The sequence below is a fragment of the Microcaecilia unicolor genome, chromosome 2 (assembly GCF_901765095.1).
Source record: "Microcaecilia unicolor chromosome 2, aMicUni1.1, whole genome shotgun sequence".
Taxonomy (NCBI): Eukaryota; Metazoa; Chordata; class Amphibia; order Gymnophiona; family Siphonopidae; genus Microcaecilia; species Microcaecilia unicolor.
In genome coordinates this window covers 502,801,465-502,826,618 of record NC_044032.1, presented here as the reverse complement: position 1 = coordinate 502,826,618, position 25,154 = coordinate 502,801,465, and the positions used below count along the sequence as shown (strand labels likewise).

The window sequence follows — 25,154 nt, the reverse complement described above, 5'->3', positions numbered from 1 at the left end:
AGTGATGAAACTGTTAGGTTACAAGGGAATCTTTATAGTACAGTTTATAGAACAGAAATGTTATTGTGTTATTATTATTATTATTTGTTACATTTGTATCCCACATTTTCCCACCTTTTGCAGGCTCAATGTGGCGCTACCGATTACGGTCTGAACAAATACATGGTATGAATGAATACAAAGTGATATTGTAGTAGAATGAGGTACATGTATGGTAGGTACAGTTGGGTGAACTTAGAGAGGAAAATGGGGAAGAGTCAGGTAATGTTCGTTACGGTCTTTGTTTGCATTGTGTCGCAGGTGAAAAGGCATTTTTATGTTGGGTCGGTGGGGTATGCTCTTCTGAATAGGTCTGTCTTTAGTGCTTTCCGAAAATTTAGGTGGTCAAGCATAGTTTTTATTGCTTTTGGCAATGCGTTCGATAGTTGTTTGCTTAGGTAGGAAAAGCTGGTTGCATAGGTGGATTTATATTTGAGTCCTTTGCTGCTTGGATAGTGGAGGTTTAGGTATGATCGTGCAGATTTTGTGGTGTTTCTGGTTGGCAGGTCGATGAGGTCTGTCATGTATCCCGGTGACTTGCCGTAAATAATTTTATGAACAGTCGTGCAGATTTTGAAAGTGATACGTTCTTTGATTGGTAGCCAGTGCAGTTTTTCATAAGTTATGCTTATGTTAAATAAAATGGTTGATATTATCAAGGTTTATTCTTTGTCCCCTGGGGGGGGGGGGGGTAAAGTGAAGAGGGTTTGGCCCTCGAGGACAAAGAAAGATAATTCCCTGTGATGGTACCAGGTAAATCGTCTTTTCTTTACTGGGGAGGGGGGGGGGGAGCGTAAACCCCTGGTAAATTGGGATTGACAGAGTATGGATTTTCCCAACGGATTACTAAAGTTGATTCAGAGAACTCTCCAGATTTACTGAGGGTTGATTTAGTGTTTTGAGGGGGGTGGGGTGGAGAACCCAGCCCAGAGGGAGATATTGAGAGTTGAATGAAAGGGGATATCATATAGGGGTGGAGTTAAGATGTAATAAAAATTATTGACTATTGCATTGCTGAGCACATGGTCTTTGGTTGCCTTCACCCCTGCCAGGACCTGTGAGGCCCAATAACCTAAGGCTGGACCAAGGGGAAGTTTCTGTTAACAAGAACAGTAACTGAGAGGAGAGCTGTGGGTGGGTAGAAAAGGTTAACCCCCTGGGAGCAGAGCAGGAAGAAACCTGTTCGGTGTCAGAGGGAGCAGCTCGAAGAAGTGCATCTCTGAAGGAGAAGGACAGATGGAGGTCTGGTCCTGAGGAGGTCCAGTAGCTTGGAAAAAGCCCAGCAAGACAGCTTGCCTGCAGAAGGAACAGGAAGCCAAAGCCTTGGATTTTGCTGCCAGATAGGATGGATATTGAAGGACTGGATGGAATTGTAAATATGTAAATACCCTAAGATTTTCAAGAGATTATCAATTCAGTTATTAGAACGTCTACCGATGGTCTGGACTGGCATTAATACCTCTATTAATAGTGTGAACTGTTTCTTACAAAGGAAGTATGAAGTTTGGATAACTGCCTATTGCAGCGTTCCAGTAAGAGTTATTTTGCATTTAACATAAACTCTGGAGTAGAGACTTTAATAGGTGTGTAAGTGAAGTCTTTTTACTTGGAGACTAGAGACACAAATATTAAGAGAGTGGCATAATACCCTACAGCCTACCGGAATCAAGCCCGGCCCTGGCCTGCACCCAGCTCATAAGAACAGAAAGTTTTGTTTGTGGCCCTGATTTGAGGAGCTAGTTGGTGTCCAGGACTTGTGCAGGAGACCAGAGTTACATATAGTAAAGCAAATAGTAAAACTGTTGTAAAAAGCCATAGTGTGAGGATAAGAATTTGTTTTTTTAATTAGACCTGCCAAACTTCAGTGTAGAATCCAGCCAATTTGTAGTTGAAAATTATTTAGATTACAGTTAACTGTTATTGCATTCTGTCATGTTGTTACTATGTTTACTCATACTATACAGTACTTCATACCCTATCCATGCTGTATAAACACATTTTATTTTCATGCCATATTTCCTCAGTAAATCAAAAATAATGTTTTGTTTTCCAGGATCTAGAAGAATTGGAAAAACAGTTCCATTCGAGAATGCCCAGTACAGAAGTGTCAGGAGTTTACAGTTCTGAATACCAAACTCTAGAAGACATTGAAAGGAAGAATAAAGAATTTTATGAGCACACAATGCATAATGTAAGCTTTTTTTTTAATAGTATAAATTCAGAAACAGAAAAAAAACTATCAAAAGACCAGTAATACTTGGAGGATTTTAGTTCTTTGGATTAACACTTTGTAGATTTGTGTTTCCATTCACATCTAGTCTGCAGGATTTTGCCTCGTGTTGATCACCAGTCAAGCATGACTAAAACATTTTTGTATTTCTTCAGAGCTGTGACAGCACTCAGTACTTCCAAAAGGCTTGCCTTTGAAAGTCTGAGAAAAACGTGCTGTAATTCAGTAAATTGACCTCGGTAATGATCAAATTTCCCAAATCTGACAGAACCTAATATTTAAAGAGGGCTGAGCATCTTCATAGGAGGCAGCTGTTAGATGCTAATGTTAGGAGCTTAAGTCCATGAAACAAAGGGGCATGTTTACTAAGCTGTGTTAAACAGCTAGTACAGGTTTTACCATGCAAGTAGACCCAGGCTAAGGTCTACCACATTTTAAAACAGCCAGCATGGTAAAAATCCTACATTGCCTGCTTAATCCTAGTAGGATGGAGAGTAAGCACGATGGGGTTAGAGCAGAGAGTGGCCATTGGTGACAGCTAATTTGCAGGACATGGTTGTGCGCTAGCTGTAATGACTGCCCATTGTGCTGCTGCAAATACCTCAAGAGGAAGCAATAGGTGGAACAAAGCTATCAGCAGTCCAATAATGCTTCTGCCTTCAGCTGCTCCTCTGTACTACTTCCCCCCCCCCCCCCATCTGCCCCTGACAGAAATAAGCACCTTTCCCAATCCTCCATCAGCATCCCTCCCAATCCCCCCAACTGACATAAGATTTCCTCCTGATCCTCTCCCCAGACTGAAATCAGCACCCCTCCTGATCTTCCTGACTGACCAGTCCCTCCGACAATTAAGATTTCCCCCACCCAGAAAAGTTCTTCACCCCCTGACCCTGACCCGATCCCATCCTGAAATTCAAGACCCCCACCACCCAGTCCTTACTGACCCTCTCCCCCCCCCCCCCCCCCCACTCCTTAGGACTCCTCCAGACCTCCCTGAGAACTCATCGCACTTAAGGACCATCCATGGTGGGCTAAGTCAGGAGCGTTCCTCTCCCCCCTCACTCCAGCCTGGTCTGGCTCTGGGCTCAAAATAGCAGCAGCTGACCCCCTAGCTAGGCTAGAGGTTACTAGCCCACCATAGATAGCCTCTGAGTAAGTCCCAGAGGTTCTTGGTAAGGAATCTGGGGGATCCTGGGTAGGGATAGGGTGGGGAGGTGCTCTTGATTTACAGATGGGATTGGCTCAGTGATCTTCATTTGAGGGGGGATGCTGAAAGCATATTTGCATATTTTCAAAGGTCTTTGAAAATCTAGCTGGAGGACAGCTGGTACTTAGTGACCGTATATTTTTATATCATCTTTTGTTGTTACAAGCAAAAGTACCTACAGAGAGCAAATTCAGGGATTTTAAAATGAAATTCACATGCGAATTGACTTTACCCTGTCCCTAGCACCACCTGATTCCCATGTGTATTAGAGAATGACGCGGGAACAAAGTTTGTCCCCGCCCCCGCGAACTCTGTCCCCGTCCTGTCCCTACGAACATTGTCCCCATCCCGTCCCCGTGAACTCTGCCCCCATTCATAGAAGCCTCAACAGTTGATTTTATATTTAAATCTTTTTATTACAGTATAAAAATGAACAATAATAAAGCAAAAATAGAAGATACATCCCCCCCATCTTCCCTCCCTCCTCCCCTGCTTTCACCAATTGATCCCCTCCCCTACATTCCCTCCCTGATCCACTATAAGAAACACCCTTCCCTGCTTCCATTCAGCAAATATGAAGCACGCCCTATACTCTTAAGCTAGTGTTCTTTGTTCTGTTTTTTAAATCCATGGATGAATAGTAAGTCATCCACAATATCGGGATTCAGTCGAGCTCTCCTTTCTTCCACTGTTCTTCCTGCAATAGAAAATGTCCTCTCCAAAGACGTGCTGGTAGCAAGAATGCACAGGATCCCTCGTGTAAGTTTTGCTAGTTTTGGCCAGCACTTTTCCTTATTTCTCCAAAATGATAAAACATCGTCAGCATCATCATCAGTCGAACATAAATAACTGTCAAATTCGTGAACAACAGCCTTCTGAGAAGACGTTCTATAAAAGTCGCTTAGAAAACTAATGCTGACATCCATCTTCCTTCGTTTGGAGGGGCCCAGCCCAGACTCCTCCACAGTTGCAACACTTTCTGAAAGTGTGGATTGTGGAAGATCCCGAGATGTTGATGGACTTGAGTCTAACAACCACAGAAGGTGATCTCTCCACAGGAGAAATGAAGAACACCAGGTACACACAGTGGATCCAAAAAAGAGTCCTCTCTCATGTAATGTCTTCCCAAACAATGTCTTTATTAAAATCAATAAAAGCCCGACATGAATCGTGTTTCAGCCACACCGACCTGCATCAGGGGTTTATCAGCTTTGGTTGGAACAGATGAAACAACTGAATTACAATGAAATTGTAAAGAACAAGGATGTCTGCTTCTGTTCATCTAGCAATTGCTGATTATAGTAATAGGGGGATTCGAACCAGCCACCTTCTGATTACAAGACTTGTGCTCTAACCACTGCACCACTTATTCAGTTATAGTAATAGGGGGATTCGAACCAGCCACCTTCTGATTACAAGACTTGTGCTCTAACCACTGCATCACTTATTGATTTTAATAAAGACATTGTTTGGGAAGACATTACATGAGAGAGGACTCTTTTTTGGATCCACTGTGTGTACCTGATGGACTTGAGTCTTCCATTTCAACTTCAAGCTGCTGGTTTAACCTTCTCAAAGATTCTGTTGCCTGTATTTTAACGTCCTCGGTGAACATAATTGGATTGTCTTTCAGACATGGGTGTAGAAGGCAAGCAACGTTGTGTAGTGGATGAATCCGAAAATAAGTCTCAATCAGGTTTTGGAAGTGTTCCTTCATGCTAGCAATAATGAATGAATCAGGTGCATTAAAATTCAGATGCTTCAACAACCGGGCACGGGTTGGAAAGATATTGCAGATTGTAGGGGTTTGATCAGCAGACAATACTTTTGTTGCTGTATCAAAGGCAGACAAGAGGCAAATGATGTCATTTAACACGACTTCATTCAAATCCAAACGCAGCTTCTGCAGTTTTTTATCATTGAATTCAGCTGCCAGTTGTTTAAGATGTGTTAAGTTTTTATTAATTGAGGCTAGCATTGTATAGATGCTGTTCCACCTAGTTGGAACAGCCTGTTTAAGGCTAGTCACAAGCTTCTGATGCTTTCTTGAATGCTTCACATGTGTGACAGTGTCTTTTGAAACCTTTATCAGACCACTTACTTCTGCTGCTGCTGCTGCAGAATCAGAGGCAGAGCCATCATCCTTCAGTCCATGAACTAATACAAGGTTCAAGTTATGGCCAGCACACGATGTCCACTGCTGATCCTTGAGTGCAGCCTTCACGTTAGCTCCATTGTCAGTCATATATATATATATTGTCCTGCCGATAAGCCCCAAACTCTTCTAAAACGTCCTTTACTGTAGATCTGATATTTGTCGCAGTGTGTTTTTTCTAGCAGAGTTCTGGTGGCAAGGATTCTTGAGTTAAGATGATAATTTGAATCTATATACTGTACAGTAACTGTTATGTATGGCATCCCAGTACCATCTTCAGTCCACAGATCAGTTGTTACACTAAATTTAACTTGCTTTTGCAACAGATCAGACAATGCTGCTCTTTCCTTGCCAGCAATAGCAGAAATATGCCTAGACACTGTTCTGGCAGAGGGGAGTATCTGATCTGTAGAAAAATGACCATATTTTGCGCCAATTGAAACCAACTTCTGAGCGAGATGAATGAAGCCAATACCTTGGACCACAGAGAAAGGCCTGATGTCCATGGCACACATTGAAACAACTGCGTCAGTAACTTCTGATTTCACTGTGCTGGCACGGTCATTCTGGGTTCATCTTGACTCACTTTTTGTAAGAAGTCCCCAATGTTTTTTGTGCACATAATATGCTTTTGCGCACAACTTGCTGCATGCGCTTTCAGACCACTGGTCCCATCACGTGACTTCCATTTCAACGCTGTCTTGCACATGGTGAAACCACTATTTTGACCATCCATATGGCTAACAACGAAGGACTTCCACACTGCACTAGCTCCATCATTCTCAATAAAAGACAATCTCTCACTTTTGTTACGAATTAGAGCTTGTACCATTGTTTTGTCCATGACTACAGTTAATCTAAAAAATAAAAGCACACTGTTGTTGACCAGTGAGTGAATGACCACCAGATAAAAAAAAAAAAAAAAAAAAAACAGAAGTAATACAACAAGGAGCCGTCACCGTACCTAGGAAAATGTAACACATTAAATATTGCAGTAGAAACAGCACCCTACATTCTGCAATGTGTATCAAAGTATGCAGGTATAAGTTTCAGCTGCATTCATGGGGACAAGAATCAAACCTGTGTTTCTGTGAGTAAACATGTGTTCTGACATCAGCCAGGCTGGAATAGGTTGTTTAGCTGCTTGTCAAAAATTTTCAACATGATTGGTGAAGTGATACCTCTTCTTTGTTCCCCCTCTCCCTCCCCTGAGGCAGCTCCACTATGTCTGGTAAGGCTGTTTTACTTGTCCCATGGACTAATGGATCGGAAAATGAATGATTTCGGATATGCAGCCATTTCATTAGTTTGAATGAGTTGAACCAAAAATAGCCTCATTGGTCTTTGTCAGATATATTAGGAGTTGCCAATCTCCACAGAAAGGATTATTTGGATTTTTTAAGTTATAGAGGGCTCAGAGCAATGTTTTCTTAAAACACATCCAATTAAATGTATTCAGCCATAAATTTAGGTAACTGAAGTCTTGCATGGTGAATGAGATACCCTATCCAAACTATAATAGTTGGAAAGCTTTTTACAAGTTATTGCTCTAAAACCGGGTGTTTCACATTATTAACTTATAATGTAAATAGCTGTAAAGTGGTAGCTTAAAAATTCTTAGCGCAAAAGCTTTTAAAATACATAAGCCACCTTATTTTCCTATTCAATATTAGCCTATATCTTATGAAATACTATATCGAGTAATATTCACATAATTATTATTCTGCAGCTGGAAGCTTTCTGGAAGCAGTTGGACAAGGCTCACCAGCTTCTTGTGGACCAATCAAGGTGCACCAGCTCTGAAGTTATGAATCTAATGATGAATCTAACTGAGCAAATGATTCAAGCTGAAAGATTGTTACATGAATCCCAAGATATGCAAGCATTGGTAAATAACAAGCAGAGAAACCATTAAACTGAAAGAAAACTTACCCAAAAGATGTCAAGTGAAGTGTTGAGAACTGACTAGGTCATTTTGGTGAAATCTTTTGATCCATTTGGTGAATAAGGAGGGAAGCTTATCCAACAGTAAAAATTAATATTGTGTATTTATAAAGTGATCTTGTATTTATAACAGTGTACTGAAAACCAATATAAAACACTAAGGGGGAGATGCACAGAATTTTGGCGATGTTCTCTACAGTGCTGGAAAAAAAACGAGTGGAGCACAGATTTTTATTTATTTATTTTTTTAGCGACCAGTGCTCAACACTAACAGCCTGCAAATTATATGCATGCTGGTAGTGTTGAGCATTGGTAAGTAGAGGGCTCGCAACTTACTGTCAAATGCCTACAAGAGCTGTGCGGTAAACGCAGCTCTTATGCACATGTCCAGTGAAGTGGGAGGGGACAAGAAAACTTAGCAGTGGCTGGAAGTAGGAAACAATGGGGTAAGTGTGTGGGGGAGAGAAAAAGCTGCTGTTGCCTTCGTCTGAAGAAAAGTTAGGAGGCAAATACGGCTATAAAAGTCGCCCTGCCCTAACAACTAAAACCTACTGACAGCCTACTCAGGAGCTGTCAGTAGGTTTTAGTCATTAGGGCAGGGAGTTTCCATGTGCTGTTCTGAGCATTGCACAGAATTGCTAATGAGCTCATTTTGATACAAGCAAGCTCATTAGCATAAGACTTTTAGTCACTGCTTCCATGCACAGTAAAGCAGCAGTTGAAAGCCTTTGTGCATTAGCAGCAAAAAAAATGTTGGCTGAAACCAGTCTAGTTGTACTGTTGCAAGCCTAGATTGCTTTGGGCATCGGGCCCTAAATAGAGAGCAAGTAATTTCCTAAAAGCAAAATTGTTGTATGTGCACTTGATGTGAAACAGAGAAAATGAGAAGTTAAAACGCATGCAGACTGTGAAAAATTGCTGGAAGACCTTAGCAAATTAAAAGACTGAGCATCCAAATGGCAGATGAAATTTAATGTGGATAAATGCAAAGTCTTGCTCATTGGGAAAAATAATCCAAATCATAATTACTTGGTGCTAGGGTCCACCTTGTTGATCAGCACCCAAGAAAAATATCTAGGTGTCATTGTAGACTGTGCGGCGGTGGCCAAAAAAGCAAACAGAATGCTAGGAATTATTAGGTAAGGGATGGTAAATAAGACCAAGAATACTATAATGCCTCTATATCTCTCCATTGTCTGACTTCACCTTGAACATTGCATTCAGTTCTGTTCGCTGTATCTCAGAAAAAGTATAGTGGAGTTAGAAAAGGTTCAAAGAAGAGTAACCAAAATGATAAAGGGGATGGAACTCCTCCCATATGAGGAAACGCTAAAGTGGAAAAGAGACAGCTGAGGGGAGATATGATTGAGGTGTACAAAATCCTGAGTGGTGTAGAACAAGTAGAAGTGAATCAAATTTTTTTTTTTTTACTCTTTCAGAAAGTACAAAGTCTAGGGGACACTCAATGAAGTTACATGGAAATACAGATAGGAGGACTTTTTTTTTCACTCGGTGAATAGTTAAGCTCTGGAACTCATTGCCAGGGAATATGGTAGCAGCATTTAGTGTATCTGGGTTTAAAATTGGTTTGTACAAGTTCCTGGAGGAAAAGTCCATAGTCTGCTATTGAGGTAGACATGGTGAAGCTACTGCTTGCCCTGGGATTGGTAGCATGGAATGTTGCTACTAATTGGGTTTCTGCCAGGTACATGTGCCTTGATTGACCACTGTTAGAAACAGGTCAAGGGCTAGATGTACCATTGGTCTTACTATGGCTATTCTTATGTTCTTAAATTTAATGTGCTTATTATAAATCACCATTAATATATCAAATTTAAATTTTTAGACTGTAATGTAGTAAACTGTCAAAATAACAGTTTAGTATTCAAACAGATCTACAACAGTGTACTGTAATATGGCTATCTCATTTCATACAAAAATTACAGCATATATAAGTTGTCTAGGTCTGGAAAGAGATGTCCAAGTTGGTTCATTCATTTTGCAGCAGTGTATCTTGCAAAAGGCTTACTGACCATGGATCCTTTTGTAACATTACCCAAGAGGCCACAAGAAAACTGTGTATTTGATGGTACAGAAAGTGGGAGCAACCATTTTACAACAAAACAAAACACATACTCCTAAAAAGAGCAGAATACTCAGGGCTTGGCATGTGTAAGTGTATGCCTATTTACATATATAAATGGTTCCTAACCCTTCTAAAATTGCCATCTTTTATTAACATTATCCCCCAGATTCTATAAAGAGTACCCAAATTATCATGCTGAAATTTGGGTGCAATCCTGAGATGCATGTGCAAATTAGTTGGGTAACGAGCCAACTAACGGCAATAATTGAGCGCTAACAATCAATTATTGATGGTAATTGGCACCAATTTGGATTTGCACACACATCTTCTTATGTGCTATTCTATAAAACTGCATACACAAACCCCATACCGTGCCACCCAGAAGGGGCCATGGTCATAAGTGGATCAGGGGCATTCTGAAAATTTGTGTGTAGTGTTACATAATACTGGGGATGCATAGCCAAATCAGGTGCCAGGATTTACCCCTGATTTCAGCAATCGTACATCTTGGTGCCCAGCACTATACTATAAAGGGCGGTCAGCCCATAGCATCCTTTATAGAATAGCACTGGGTGCTTATTTATTTCCAGCACCCAAATTTGGGCACATTTACTGAATCTGGTCCATTATGTTTCATTGTAATTAGTAGTCTCTGTAGTTAACATTGCCAGCCAACCTACTGATTTTGTAATACTGAACAACAAATTGTATGCTATTGATAATTAATATGGAAGGCAATTTTCAAATCTTTTTACATAGGTAAGCATAGAAAATGAAACTCAGAAGCAACCGGCATTATACTTGATTTGTTTCTCAGGCTATCCTTGTCAGTTTACTGTCCTATGAACTAGAGAATGAAACGGGGACAGCATTTTCCCTGCCCCATCCCCGTGGGGTTTGACTCCATCCCCGCCCTGTCCCTGCAGGTTCTATCCTGGTCCCATCCCCGTAGGCTCTGTCCTCATCTGTAGAAGCCTCGAACACTTATGATTTTATATTTAATCTTTTTATTAAAGTATACAAAGGAACAATATGCTGTGCAACTGTTGTTTATAAATCACAAATAAAAAACAATAATATTAAACAACTATAATAACCCTCCACCACCACCCTCTACTCCTTCCACCCCCAACAATAGCTGACTTCTACTACCCCAAGGAATCCTAATTTACCCTGTTAAAATGTCCAGGTGTACAAAATACAATCCATTCTGTATGCCCTAGTGGGGAAGAAATATGCCCAATGAAGTACTGTTATGATTTTTTTAATCTGTGGATGAATAAGCCATTAACAATCTCAGGATTCAGCCTAGCTCTCTTGTCTTCCACAGTTCTTCCTGCAATAGATGATGTCTTCTTAGAAGATGTGCTGGGAACAGGAATGTACAGAATCTCCCATGCAAAGTTTGCTAGTTGTGGCCAGCATGTTTGCTTGTTTTTCAAAAAAAATCAGAATATTGTCGTCTTTCACTCAAACATAAATAACAGTCCAGTTCATTAACAGGCTTCAAAGTAGAGAATGACACGGGACATAGCTTGTCCCTATCCCCTCAGGCTCTGTCCCCGCTCCGTCCCTGTGTCATTCTCTTCTGCGAATGACAAATTACAGGAGCCAGAGATAAACAGATATTATAGAATGCCTAGGATGGTTATTTTATATGGAAAGAAAATATAGCAGATAGGCACTGTAAGGCCCATCTGACCTGTCCCATGTACTATTTGTCCCCCTTCTTGCTGTCATCAGGCTGCTTTACTTCAAACATAGTGTTACCGATGGTACTTGGAAACAATAGCAGCCATTTGTATTTTGCCCAAGAAAGGAGAGGGTAGGGGTACGTCTAGTAGCGCTATAGAAATGATAAGTAGTAGTAGGGGTGAAAGGCCATTTTTCTCAGTAGAGGAGGTGACTAGTGGAGTGCTGCAGGGATCCGTACTGGGACCGGTGCTATTTAACATATTTATAAATGATCTGGATAACGGAATGAGAAGTGAGGTGATTACATTTGCAGATGACACAAAGCTATTCAAAGTTGTCAAAACATGTGGATTGAGAAAAATTGCAGGAAGACATTAAGAAACTGGAAGACCGGGCATACAAATGGCAGATGAAATTAAATGTGGACAAATGCAAAGTGCATCACATTGGGAAGAATAATCCGAATCATAGTTAACTGATACCGGGGTCCACGTTAGGTGTCGTAGACAAAACGCTGAAATCTTCTGACTAGTGTGCGGCGACAGCCAAAAAAGCAAACAGGATGCTAGGAAATACTAGGAGAGGGAAGCAAAATAAATCCAAGAATATTATTATGCCTCTGTATCCCTCCATGATGTGACCTAACTTTAAATATTGCATTCAGTTCTGGTTGCTAAAGATACAGCAGAATTAGAAAAGGTTCAAAGAAGAACTACCAAAATGATAAAGGGGATGAAACTCCTCCCATATGAGGAAAGTCTAAAGAGCTTAGGGCTCTTCAACTTGGAAAAGAGACAGCTAAGGGGGGATATGATTGAGGTCTATAAAATCCTGAGTGGTATAGAAAGGGTAGAAGTGAATCGATTTTTTTTTTTTACTCTTTCAAAAAGTTCAAAGACCAGAGGACATTCAGTGAAATTATATGGAAATACTTTTTTTGAAATTTAAAGAAGGCTTTATTAAACAATTTGAGACAACAAAATAGATCAGATACAACAAGTCATTAAACTGAAAATAGCACAAGAAATCCCAAAAGGGAACAAGTCACAACAGCAGTTATATGGAAATACTTTTAAAACAAATAGGAGGAAATATTTTTTTCACTCAAAGAATAGTTAAGCTCTGGAACTCACTTCCAGAGGATGTGATAACAGTGGTTAGCGTGTCTGGGTTTAAAAAAAGGTTTGGACAAGTTCCTTGAGGAAACATCTGTGGTCTGTTATTGAAATGGACATGTGTCTTCTGGAAGTGTCCTGTTGACCACATTACTCCACCCTTTCAGTAAATTTACATGTAACCATAATGCTTAAGCGCTATTCTATAAACCATGCCAAACTTTAGATGAGGCTTACAGATTAATGCATAAGCCTTTTTTTTTGGGGGGGGCACCATTTTTTTATGTGCCATTTACTGAATCTAGCCCTAAAAGTACATACTTGCTATATCCTGAACTAATCACATCCTTGTTTCTTTCCCCCAATCATAAAATGCCAAGGTGTGGTCCAACAGCAAAGCATTAAACAATGACATTAAATGGTGTACATACTTTTACCAGTGCTGCGGTAGGGAAGCAATTGTTAAAGCCTTTGAAAACTGCCTTCTGTATTACTGTCAGTCTACTATCTCTCCAGCCTTCTCCATGTGTACATAACCATAAAAGAGATTTTAAAGAATGAACATGTAAATTGAACTAGCTAATGAAGAGCTTCTGTGCACTAGACCAGCCTTAATTTCAGTCAAGATGTCAAAGCATATTTATCTAGATATTTTTTGCTTTATGGTATTTTTTTTTCAGGGTTTTCAAGAAAAAATTATTTCTTGGGAGCATATGACCAAAGTGACTGACTCCTTGAAGTCACAGATACAGCAAGAAAGTGAATACAGATTGAATGCTGTCTCCGAAACACTGCAACAGTTAACAACCAAGAAAAAAATCACTACCCGGCAAAAGGAGCAGCGTTTAACTGAACTTCTCAAGGCCTTCTGGGAGGAGGTAGCCCTGTTTAATAGCAGTGAGTTCTGATTCTGAATTCTTATAATTATTTTGCACTTGACAGATGGGGGCAATTGAAAGGGCCCTAAAAATTGGTGACCAAAATCTGTGTGCTAAGTTAATATTCTATAACAGCATCTGGGCACCCAGATTCTGTTATAGAATAGAGCAGTGGTTCCCAAACCTGGTCCTGGAGGCACCCCAGCCAGTCAGGTTTTCAGGATACCCACAACGAATATTCATGAAATAGATTGCATGTCGGGGAGGCAGTGCATGCAAATCTCTTTCATAAATATTCACTGTGGATATCCTGAAAAGCTAACAAGCTGGGGTGCCTCCAGGACCAGGTTTGGGACCCACTGGAATAGAGCCTAAGTTGACATTGGGGCGCCAACATTTAGGTACCAACATATACACCATGTAAAAGGAAGGCATAAATGTTAGTGCCTAAATGTTGGCACCTAGGCACGTAACTTATTGTATTCTATAAGGGGCTGTTTTACTAAGCTGCGGTAAAAACTGGCCTGCAGTAGTGTGGGCACATGTTTTGGGCATGCGCGGGGTCATTTTTTTACAGCAGCTAGGAAAAAGGGCATTTTTTAATGGGGGCAGTTACTAAGGTGCGCTGAAAAATGGCCTGCGGTAATATAGTCAAGTGTTTTGGGCGCGTGCAGAATCAATATTCAGCGCACCTGCAGGCCCTTTTAAAAATATTTGCCAAAAATGGACATGCGGCAAAGTGAAAATTGCCACGCATCCATTTTGGGTCTGAGACCTTACCGCCAGCAATTGACCCGGCGATAAAGTCTCACGCGGTAACTGGGCGGTAATGACCTTCATGCATCAAATACAAGTTGGCACGCACCCAATACGCATGTCTGAAAATAAAAATTATTTTTCGGACGCATGTATCGGATGCGCACCAAAAATGAAATTATCACAAGAACCACGCGGTAGCCGGGTGGTAACTACACATAGACGCGTACATGGCTTAGCAAAAGGGCCCCCAAATGTCTGTATGCTAAAATTAAAGGTAGCACATGGCTATTTACTGCCTGAGCCCTTACCGCCACTCATTGACCTAGCAGAAAGGACTTACACGCTACATGAGTGGTAACCGTGCAGTGCGCGCCAATGTGCCTACACTCAAGATTACTGCTGAAAACACCCCCTGTGGTAGAAAATAGAAAAATATTTTCTACCATGAGAAACAGCGCATGCCAACTTTGCTTGCCCACATGATTCTTATTGATGATTGTTTATACATTGACCATGTTTCCCATTATCCTTATTGCTACCCCATATCCATTCCTCTCCATCTTCCTACGCCTACCTCCCAACGCTCATTTTCTTCTGCACCCAATTCCTCCTATGTTCAATTTACTTATCCTTTAACCCCATTAATATTGCATTTACTACAAACTGTATATTCTTCTTACGACTTTGTAATTCTTTATATTGTTACTATGTAAACCGCATTGAGCCTGCCATGTGTGCAAAATCGCGGGGTACAAATGTAATAAATAAATTACCGCTGGGTGGGCACGCGCCAAATTGAGACTAGCCCGGCGGTAGTCTCAATTTGGCGCATGCTACCTGTGTGTATGCCTTACCTCTTTTTTGTAAAAGGGCCCCTGTGTTTGGCACCTAGGTGTGCACACATGTTCACGCCCCTTTGAAGCTAGGCGCTGACCCCCGGATTCAGTTAATGGCACTGATACACGTACCAGACCCGCACCAAGCACAGAATAAATGACCACAGATGAGAAATAGAAATGTATAGATAAAATTTAAACTGAGACCTTCAAGAAGTCAAACTCAACATGTACTGCAACACTACAGAAATAAAAGCAAATCTGTTTCTTCCTGTACTAAGCAAATTACAGTATAAAGGTATCAAGGTTACACATTCCAAAGCTGATATATTCCAATCACTATATTTAAAATAAAATGTATTTTTCTACCTTTGTTGTATGGACATTATCTCCCGAATTCTACAAAAAAGAGTACGCAAATTGACGCTTAGCTGTTATAGAATACAGGTGATTGTGTATGCAAATTAATATAACAGTTGGCTGTAATTGGATTTAATAGCCAATTATTAGCTACTAGTAAAACATGCCCGTTTCTGGAGCAAATGAAACTGGCGCTAGCAAGGTTTTCCTCCCGAACCCCCCCCCCCCTACCCACCCCTTCGGCCTTGTGAAGCCACTGACCGCCATTGCTCCGCACCTCGTCAACGCACGCCACCTTCATCTCCTGAGTCGTGAAGCCACTGACACCATTACTGCACCCTCGCTCTGTGACGCCATTGTTCCGCCCTCGACGTCATCACGTTTGACTCGAGGGCGGGGCCCAGAGACAGTGATTTCGGTGGCTTCACCACCACGAACCCTTCGAACCCGAAGGAAGTGCCCGAAGGAAGTGACACTGACGTCAGTGTCCTCAGAACGTTGAGGGTGAGTTTTATTATATAGGATAAGTGGAGTTAATTGACACTAATTGGCACCAGTTTGCAGTTGTGCATGCCACTGCCCTTAGTTGCTATTCCATAATACTATAAAACCTTGAATACTGTATGCAATTCTGGTTGCTGTATCTTTAAAAAGATATAGCAGAATTAGAAAAGGTTAAAAGAAGGACGACAAAAATGATCAAGGGGATAGAACTCCTCTCATTTGAAGAAAAGCTTGAAAGGTTAGGACTCTTCCGCTTGGAAAAGAGATGGCTGAGGGGAGATATGATTGAGGTCTAGAAAATGCTGAGAGGTGCAGAACAGGTAAACGTAAATTGATTTTTTACACTTTCAAAAAGTACAAAGATTTGGGGACACTCAAGGAAGTTACATGGTACTACTTCTAAATGAACAGGAGGAAATACATTTTCACTTAACAAAAAGTTAAGCTCTGGAGCTCATTGCCAGATGATGTGTTATCAGTGGTTAATGTATCTGGGTTTTAAAAAAGTTTGGACAACTTCCTGGAGGAAAAGTCCATAGTCTGCTATTTAGATAGATATGGGGAAAGCCACTGCATGAAATGTTGCTGCTATTTGGGATTCTGTCAGGTACTTGTGACCTGAGTGGCCATTGCTGGAAGCAGGATACTGGGCTAGATGGACCGTTGGTCTGACCCAGTATAACTATTATGTTCTTATGCTCTGACCTGGGCACATAAATTCAAGGGCATGCATCTTCGAAGGGGCATTGAAATGGAAGGGCATGGGCAGCTTAGTGGCATGTCAAGCATTTATGTGTGTAGGTTTACAGAGCACCTCAATTTAGATGCACATTTAGGCTCCCGCATTTGCACCAGCCTTTGAGCTGGCATAAATGGGGACGCCTAAATAGGTGCACATAAATGCAGACTTAGTCATTATTCTATAACAGAAAATCCTCATGTACTACCCTCATTATATAAAAGTTGCCAAAAATTTTGCGCGCAATGCATGCCCAATTTGCTTTTGCAATTTAATTGAATAACAAGCCAATTAGTGCCAAGCAATTATTGGTTGTGATTGAAATCAGTTAATAGTACATGTATAAATTTAGATGCAAGATCCATGCCTAAATTTTTAAATGTGTCCCAGAAAAGGGGAGTGGAAATGGGAGGGCCATGGTCATTTTAGGGGTGAAGCATGGGTGTGGAATCAAGTTACGCGTACAATTATTGAATAAGGGGGTTCAACGCATAAATTTGGGTTGGGGCATTTGTAGCACATTTTTGTTGCTGCAAATGGACACACCTAAATTTTCATGCAACCCCTGTGCTTAAGCACTTCTGACTATTCTATAAACCACACCTAACGTTAGGCATTGCTTATAGAATAGCACTTCAGCAGGTTTTTGTTCACACTGATTTTTTTTTTAAAGGTGCAATTTATAGAATTCACCCCTTGGTGTGCATTTTCCCGTCGCCTAAAGGGTGGGCATCCTATACAGAATCTACCCAATTTTTCTAATCTCATTCATCCAAGTCTCCCTCTTTTTCACTTTTCCTCCTATTTGTCTGTTGTTTAGGGCAGCAGACTGGGAACCAAAGAACCCAAGGTTCAAATCCCACATATTGTTTGTGACATAGAGTAACTCACCTCAGGTACAAACTTAGGGCTAGATTTATTAAAAGACACTGCTGTGTTACTACACACTATCACACATTAATGCTCGATATTTACTATATGTCCCATTTTATACAACGAAGTCCATTTACTATCAACTAGTCTACTGCAACCCCACAACAGAACCAGCCTTCCCAGTCACAACCGCCCAGCAATGTTTCCAAGGTTCCAAATTTATTAGGGATTTTCTATCCCACTCATCAAAACATGATTATCTGAGTGGCTTACAAGCCTACATTGGATAGAATAAGATGCAGATAACAATACAGATTTTGCCACATACTTTGCCAGCAAAATTAAAGGTCTCCATAAGGACATGCAGGCAGTTTCATTGGGCCTCCTATTAGCTAAAGAGGGGAAGACTTCCTCCTCCCTACCATGCACAGACAGCTGGGACTTATTCAACCAGGTAACAGAGGAGGCGCTTGAAATAATCTTGAATGGCCTATGACTGGCATCTTGCCCTCTTGACTCCTGCCCAGCAAAGACAGTATAACAAGCAAGCAGAAGCCTCATTGAAGGGGCCACTACAATGGCTAATTCCTCTCTTGTGGATGGGCAGCTGCCATCAAAACTAAAAAGGACAGTGGTGCACTCTTATTTGATCAGGACAAGTTGGAAAACAACTACAACTACTACAAATCATTTAGCCAGTATCTAACATCCCTTTCCTGGGAAAAGCTTATAGAACAGTTTGCAGTTTTTCAACATTTGATGTACCACCATATGAAGATCTTTAATGGCAGTTTACAATTCCAAAATTGTCTAATATTAGTCTTAGAGTAGGAAAAGAAATGGCAGTACAGTTACATAGGTATTAAAGAGAAGAAGAGGCCTGCTGCTGCATACCTCAGGTGCCCCTTGACAGTCTGCATTCAAATCAGAGGGAAGAGTACAGGTAAAACTCACTCAGTGCTGGTGGCCAGATAGGGGCAGTCACCGAATATGTGTCTAGTTCAGCTGGCAGTGACCAGCGTTTTTGCTGCTGGCTGAATATTGACTAGTTTGTATTCTTCTGAGGTTTTATGTACAATGTAAATGTCTCAAATTGCAGCGTGTTTCCAGCAAACAAAAGATCTGATATTGAAACTTCTGGCACAGCGTGGCAGACGAATAGAAACACTTATACAGGTCCAAAAGGATGAACAAGTACATTTTCTCAATGAGGTTCAGCAGACAAGCAGTCCCATTGATTTCCTCAGGGTAAGGTCTTTACGAAAATGCAATCACAATATTCATTTTCTAAATTTGAATGTAAAGTTTTGTGTGCAGAAATGACACTCGTTGAAAACTGCACCCTATCTGCAGGTAAACTTATGTGAATATTTCCGCTAGTTTACTCATTCACTGGGGAGAGAATGGTGGGTTGGGGAGTATACTTGTGTACATTTCCAAAAGTATACACAGATGTTTGCACTGGAAAAGTACTGAAATAAATAGGGACAGATTTCTATACATACTAGTCCTGAATCAGTTTTTAAAGGAAAGATATTTTCACCATCAAAATTGACATAAAATTTGCAATTGAAAAATACTCACAGACATTGAAGATATTCACATGGTTTGAAAATTTCCTGTAAAATGTCAAATTATAAACATACCAGTTAAACTCTGAGGGCCCTGTTTACTATGGTGTGACTGCGTGTTGTAGTTTAGCATGTCTAGGGGAATAAAGTTTAAAAAAAAATAAGACAAAGAAAGGAGACAGACAGTGCAATGGATGTTTTTGTGTAGGATTGCCAGGTAGCAGCGGTGCTTTGGAGGCATAATGGGCAGGACTGGGACCATGGGGGTAGGCAGCTGAGCCACTGCTGGACATCCTTCAGTCTTACTTGTATTGAGTCTGTTTTTGAGACCTCTTTACCAGCTCTCAATGTAGGAGCCGGACAAGACCTAGCTCCTGGCCTAACAATGCACCAGGGCTTCATGGTTTCTGCTGCAGTCCAGTCTTTGACTGAAACGGTGTCTATCTTGGTGGCAACCTGCCAAATTGCGGAGGGACCTGAAGAGGTGGCCACACTTGTGGGAGGGTATCCTAATAAGGCCCCTCCATATGCCCTATGTGGAATGACCTCTCTGGGAATCCCTCAGGGGCTCTAGGGTCCCCACAGGCGTTCCCTACCCCTAAGGTGGTGAGATTCTGGGTGCAGGACCCCCAGGGGCTGGGTGAGGTCCAACTGAGACAGAGGAAGCAACCTCATCAAGCCCAGGAGGCGCCTATGAAGGTTGATCCCATGGAGGATCTGTGGAATTCAGAGGAAGACCCTCCAGAAGTGGATGAGCCAGGGTGAGGAGGGTGAATCTCCCCTGGTAATGTTGTTTAGGAGAGAGCAGCTGAATCAACTTTTTTTTTTTTTTTTTTTATATTTATTAAGATTTTCCATTATATTACAAGACAATCTTCTTGTTCAGGTAAAGTATCTAATAATTTACAAAATTGTAAAATAATAATGAAACAGGAAATAAAAAAAAAAAAAAAAGTGAAGGTTAAGCTTCACCAAGGAGAAATTATACTCAAGTCCATAATTATGATCCAAGATTTCAGGGAAATAACGGAGACAAATAGGAAATTATCAATAGAAATTATACAAAAGCTGTTAAGTAGAGCACAATTATATTTAACGCTTTTCCATTTTCACTGAGGTTATAAGCGAGGACACATGAGACGGCTCTGTAAATACATATTTTTTCTCCTTAAGCCTTACTATGCACTTGCAGGGGTATCTTAAAAAGAAGGTACCCCCCAAGTGCAAAATCTCAGGCCTAAGGAGCAAGAATTGTTTCCTTCGTCGTCGAGTCTCTTTAGAGACATCAGGAAAAAGTAAAACTTTTAAACCCAAAAAGGGTTTATCTTTATTACGGAAAAACAAATGGAAGATCCAGTTCTTGTCTGGTAATAATGCCACCGTGGCCACTAATGTAGCCGCAGTTGCCAATTCAGTATCAGAAGTCTCAAGTAAAAGAGAGACATCAATCGGAGCTTCGGGTAATGAGGTTCCTTTCCCAGGAATATAATACACCATAGACATTGGTGGCAGATTCTGTTCAGGAATTGATAAATTTTCACGCATATAGCGTTTCAACATATCTATAGGAGTTACATTTTGAAGTCGAGGAAAATTAATAAATCTGAGATTATGATTTTTGGTATAATTATCAAAAGTTTCCATTTTGTCTCTAAGGCTTGTCAAGTCTTTCACCATAATGGGTTGTAAAGTTTCAAGTTTCACAAGTCTCTGATCCAAGTTGGTAATTTTCCCATTTAAATCTTTAATCTGTTGCTCTTGTATCCCTAAGTTACTTTCCAAAGATTTTACTTTAGGGTGAAGATCATTAACCTGCATAAGGAAAACTTGTCCCAGATTGGAAACCAAATCCCACAAAGCTTCAAGTGTCACATCTTTAGGTTTAATCATAAATTCTTTAGGTAATTCAAACCTTACAGGCTGGTTTGTGTCTTCGCTTTGTCCCTCGGCTTCTCTCCCCTCAGTTTGCAGCATTTCCACAGGCAAACTGATCTCCAGTCCTACCTCCGTAGTAAGGGAGGCTTCGATTCGGCGTTCTTCTGGGCCCCTAACCTCTGTGGGAGTAGACCCTGTCGAATCCAGGAGGAAGGAACTGGCGCCAATCAGCTGGGGAGGAGGAGTGCGTTCAGCGGGGCTTAGAGTCACTTCAAGTCCAGAGAGCGCCAAATTCTCCGTTTCGCCGGCGCGTACATCTGGTATCAAACCTCCTACACGATGGGCTCCTTGCGATCTCAAGTATCGGTCCAACGGACCAGGTAAGGAGGGTGTTAGCGGGGAAGCCCTGCCCGCTGTTCGTCCTCTCCGTTTCGGCATGTTTAGGAGCTTGAGTCGCTGCGACCTATCAGCTTGCGGCCATCTTGGATCCATAGAGGCCCTGAATCAACTTTTTGATTCGTTCTCCTTGGTCCCCCTACTGGAAGCATAGGGGGCAGTTCTGTGGGTGCAGTAATTCTTAAGCACCCCCAATATTGAGCAAGCTCTTTCATTTGTGTCCAGGGAGGGGTAATTTTTATATTGTGTTTGGCACTCCCAATCATTTAAAATGTTGGCACCTATATATTTATTTGTTTATTTATTGGGATTTATTAACCGCCTTTATGAAGAGATTCACCCAAGGCGGTGACTATGACTAGAAGGGGTCTGTATGGCCCCCAATTCTTTCCCATTACACAGGGCTCTTGGTCCTAGCAAAATGAGAGGCACAGGAAGGTCCCCTTAAGGGCATGAGGCACCTAGCTAAGCTCTACCCCCGAAGCAAGAAGACCTTAAGAGATTACTCCACCTTCCAAGGGTGGATGCGGCAATTACTGGTGTGACTAAGAAGCAACATCCCAGTAGGCCCTGGGCAAGTCATTTAACCCTCCAGTGCCCCAGGTACAAAACACCTTAGATTGTGAGCTCACTAGGGACAGAAAGTACCTGCATATAATGTGTACAGCACTGTGTACTTCTAGTAGCAGCACTATAGAAATAAGAAGTAGTATTAGTAGTAGAAGGAGGAGCCTGCCTTAAATGATACTCAGGATAGGAAAGTGCTGCAGCTCCTCAAAGCAGATGTTCTTGTTTGCAGTCTCAGGTAGTACAGATTTTGGGTGCAGGTGTGTTGGAGTCGAGTGCTGCCTTTATTGAGGATGATCTATATGTTTTGATCCACATGTCATCTTGGATAGTGACTTCAGCAGTGGTAGCTCTGAACTTTGGGTGTCCCAGCTTTGTACAGATTCACTTTTATTATTTTCATTCTGCTAAAATCAATAAATACATAGGAACAGGTTTCAGGAGCCAACACAGTGCAGGTAAAGATAGAATGTTTCACAAACATTACTTAATTTTTCTCCATACATTATTTTGCAAGGGAAACATTGTCATCATTTTTTGTTTGTTTGTTTGTTTTTTGTTGTTATTGTTGCTAACAATGAAAGGATTACCATGAATTGCTGGAGAAGCAGAGAGAGATGTGTTGTAACTTGGAAGAAGAGGAGGACTGCAAAACCGCAGGAGCTGTTGCAGATCTCTGCAAGGTAACCGTTGTGTGTGCTTTTACTACTACTTAACACTTCTAAAGCGCTACTAGGGTTACGCAGCGCTGTACAGTTTAACAAAGAGGGCAGTCCCTGATCAAAAGAGCTTACAATCTAATGGACAAAATGTGCAGACAATCAAATTGGGGCAGTCTAGAGTTTTCCTGAATGGGGTAGAATGGTTAGGTGCCGAAGGCGACATTGACCTCTTCAATGTCGCCTTCGGCACCTAACCATGGGCCCCCGTAGATTTGCCCATCGTGACAGAGACTAGGGGCCCTGTTTACTAAGCCGCGCTATAGGCGTGCTAGCGTTTTGAGCACACGCTAAAAATTATTGCGTACTAACACTAGAGATTCCCCTAGGAATATATGGGTGTCTGTAGCGTTTAGCATGCACTGAAAACACTAGCGCATCTTAGTAAACAGGGCCCTGGGACATTAACAACTACAGGTGGGGAAAGACTGCTCACTGACTTGCATGAAGGTCACATTTGGTTTGCATGAAAGGACATCACATGATGAGATACCTGCAAGCAAGCTTTCTCTGGAGTAGCCCTCACGCTCTGAAATGCACTCACTTAACTATTTCTACTTCAGGAAGCAGGTGAAAGTGTGGCTCTTAAACCAGGCCTTTAACAGAAGAAGTAAATGACACCGGCTGCACATATTATAGCAGGACATGTCTATCCACTCCTACCCTAGCCAATGTTCAATCACCTTTCTGATCTCATTTGTAGCTCTAACTAGTCCCTTATTTTATTACTTCAGTTACTTTATCTTATCTATCTATATGTTCCATCTTTGCTTACACCCTATACTGTCTATTAAAATGTTTTATTGTGTTGACATTATAACGCAGCGTATTATGCCATACTTTGTATTGTTGATTGAATATTTTATTGCTGTAATTGTCTTTTGCTTATGTTTGACTTATCTTGCTGTACACCACCATGAGTGAATTCCTTCAAAAAGGCGGTAAATAAGCCCTAATAAATAAATAAATATTCATTGTGGGTATCCTGAAAACCTGACTGGCTGGGTATGTCCTGAAGACTGGGTTAAGAACCACTGCTCTAAGCTATGTGGAAGTCCTCTACCTACATTGTCGTTGGTGGGGGCTGTGTTTCAGTATCATATTTTAAACAGTGAAGGACAGAAAAGCTCTGCAGGACTCCAAGGAACCTGCCTGACCCTAGTGATTTAAAACACAGTATGGAATCACTATCCCCGCTACCCCACCGGCAAGAATGTGGCTGAAGGACTTCTGCACAGCTTAGAGAACATTGCTATGAACATGCCACCTGCTTAGCTTTTTGGTACAGGTAGTCAGATTACTGTAATGGAATATATGCGGGAGGCAAGGATCAAATAATAAAGAAACTTCAGACTGCCCAAAATACAGCAGCCAGGCTTATATTTGGAAAAACACATTTCGACAGCGCCAAACCACTCAGAGAAAAATTGCACTGGCTAACAATCAAAGAACGCATCACTTTCAAAATCTGCATGACTGTTCACAAAATTATTTACGGCGAGGAACTGGACTACATGACAGACCTCATTGACCTGCCAACCAGAGACGCCACAAAATCTGCATGACCATATCTAAACCTCCACTACCCAAGCAGTAAAGGATTCAAATACAAATCCACCTATGCAACCAGCTTTTCCTACCTAAGCGCACAACTATGGAATGCATTGCCAAAAGCAGTAAAAACTACGCTCGACCACCTAAATTTTCGGAAAGCACTAAAGACAGACCTGTTCAGAAGAGCATACCCCAATGACCCAACATAAAAATACCAGTCACTTGCAACACCACATAACCAAAGACTGCAACAGACATTACCTGACTCTTCTTCCTCCTTTCCCTCTCTAAGTTCATCCAACTGTTTCCTACCATACATATACCTCTTTATACCACAATATCGCTTTGTATTCATTCATACTATGTATTTGTTCAAACCGTAATCGGCTAACACCGTTAATGGTTATATGTAAGCCACATTGAGCCTGTAAAAAGGTGGGATAAAAATGTAATAAATAAATAAATAATTATCACTACCGTAAAGATGTCCTACATTTCACTTCAAAGCAGTAAGAGATAAAATTACAGTTGGAAACCTTCAACCAAGGGGCCAGTTCACTATTGGTTGACAATTTATTTAATATCTGAACACATGCTTCATCAAATAGCAGAAAAAGTATTCAGCGTTGGTGTCTCAGCTTACAGGTCTTTGTGGATCTTGTGAGGGCAATTAACCCGAGTCCCTGAGGAAAGCATTGAAACCCGCAGTGTCGGGCATAACCAGGGGAAGCCTATGTGGACTGTAAACTCCAGAGACATGGATTAATATGTAAACACCAAATAAAATACAATCAACATTGTTCTTTTATATACTTGTATTTTTTTTCTAGGAATTACATACTAGTTCCTCGCAGGTCTTTGAAAAGTTGGTTAAAGAGCTGTTTCTTCAGACTCTGCCCGCCATCACTAATATGTCCGTTGATGAATATGAGCATCTTAAACAAGAAATGGGGATTAGTTTGGCACTTGAGTTGGAAAAAGCAGAGGACCAAAGGATAAAGAGTCTGAAAATTTTCCAGGAACTGCTGCTACATGACAAACAGGTATTTTAT

At 41.2% G+C, this 25,154-nt stretch overlaps 1 protein-coding gene across 4 annotated transcripts in view; it reads left to right on the top strand.

Annotated features, from left to right (window-relative positions):
• The window catches only part of EVC (EvC ciliary complex subunit 1), a 150,630-nt gene that overhangs the window by 56,470 nt on the left and 69,006 nt on the right, over positions 1-25,154 (top strand). For all 4 annotated transcript variants that reach the window (XR_003940708.1, XM_030191174.1, XM_030191176.1 and 1 more), the window contains exons 7-12: positions 2,093-2,230; positions 7,361-7,519; positions 13,152-13,368; positions 18,520-18,668; positions 22,414-22,512; positions 24,933-25,145. Coding sequence is in view for 3 of the 4 variants with exons in the window: in XM_030191174.1 (XP_030047034.1) it covers positions 2,093-2,230; positions 7,361-7,519; positions 13,152-13,368; positions 18,520-18,668; positions 22,414-22,512; positions 24,933-25,145 (975 nt within the window). In the remaining variant the exon portion in view is untranslated. The remainder of the gene's footprint in view (positions 1-2,092; positions 2,231-7,360; positions 7,520-13,151; positions 13,369-18,519; positions 18,669-22,413; positions 22,513-24,932; positions 25,146-25,154) is intronic.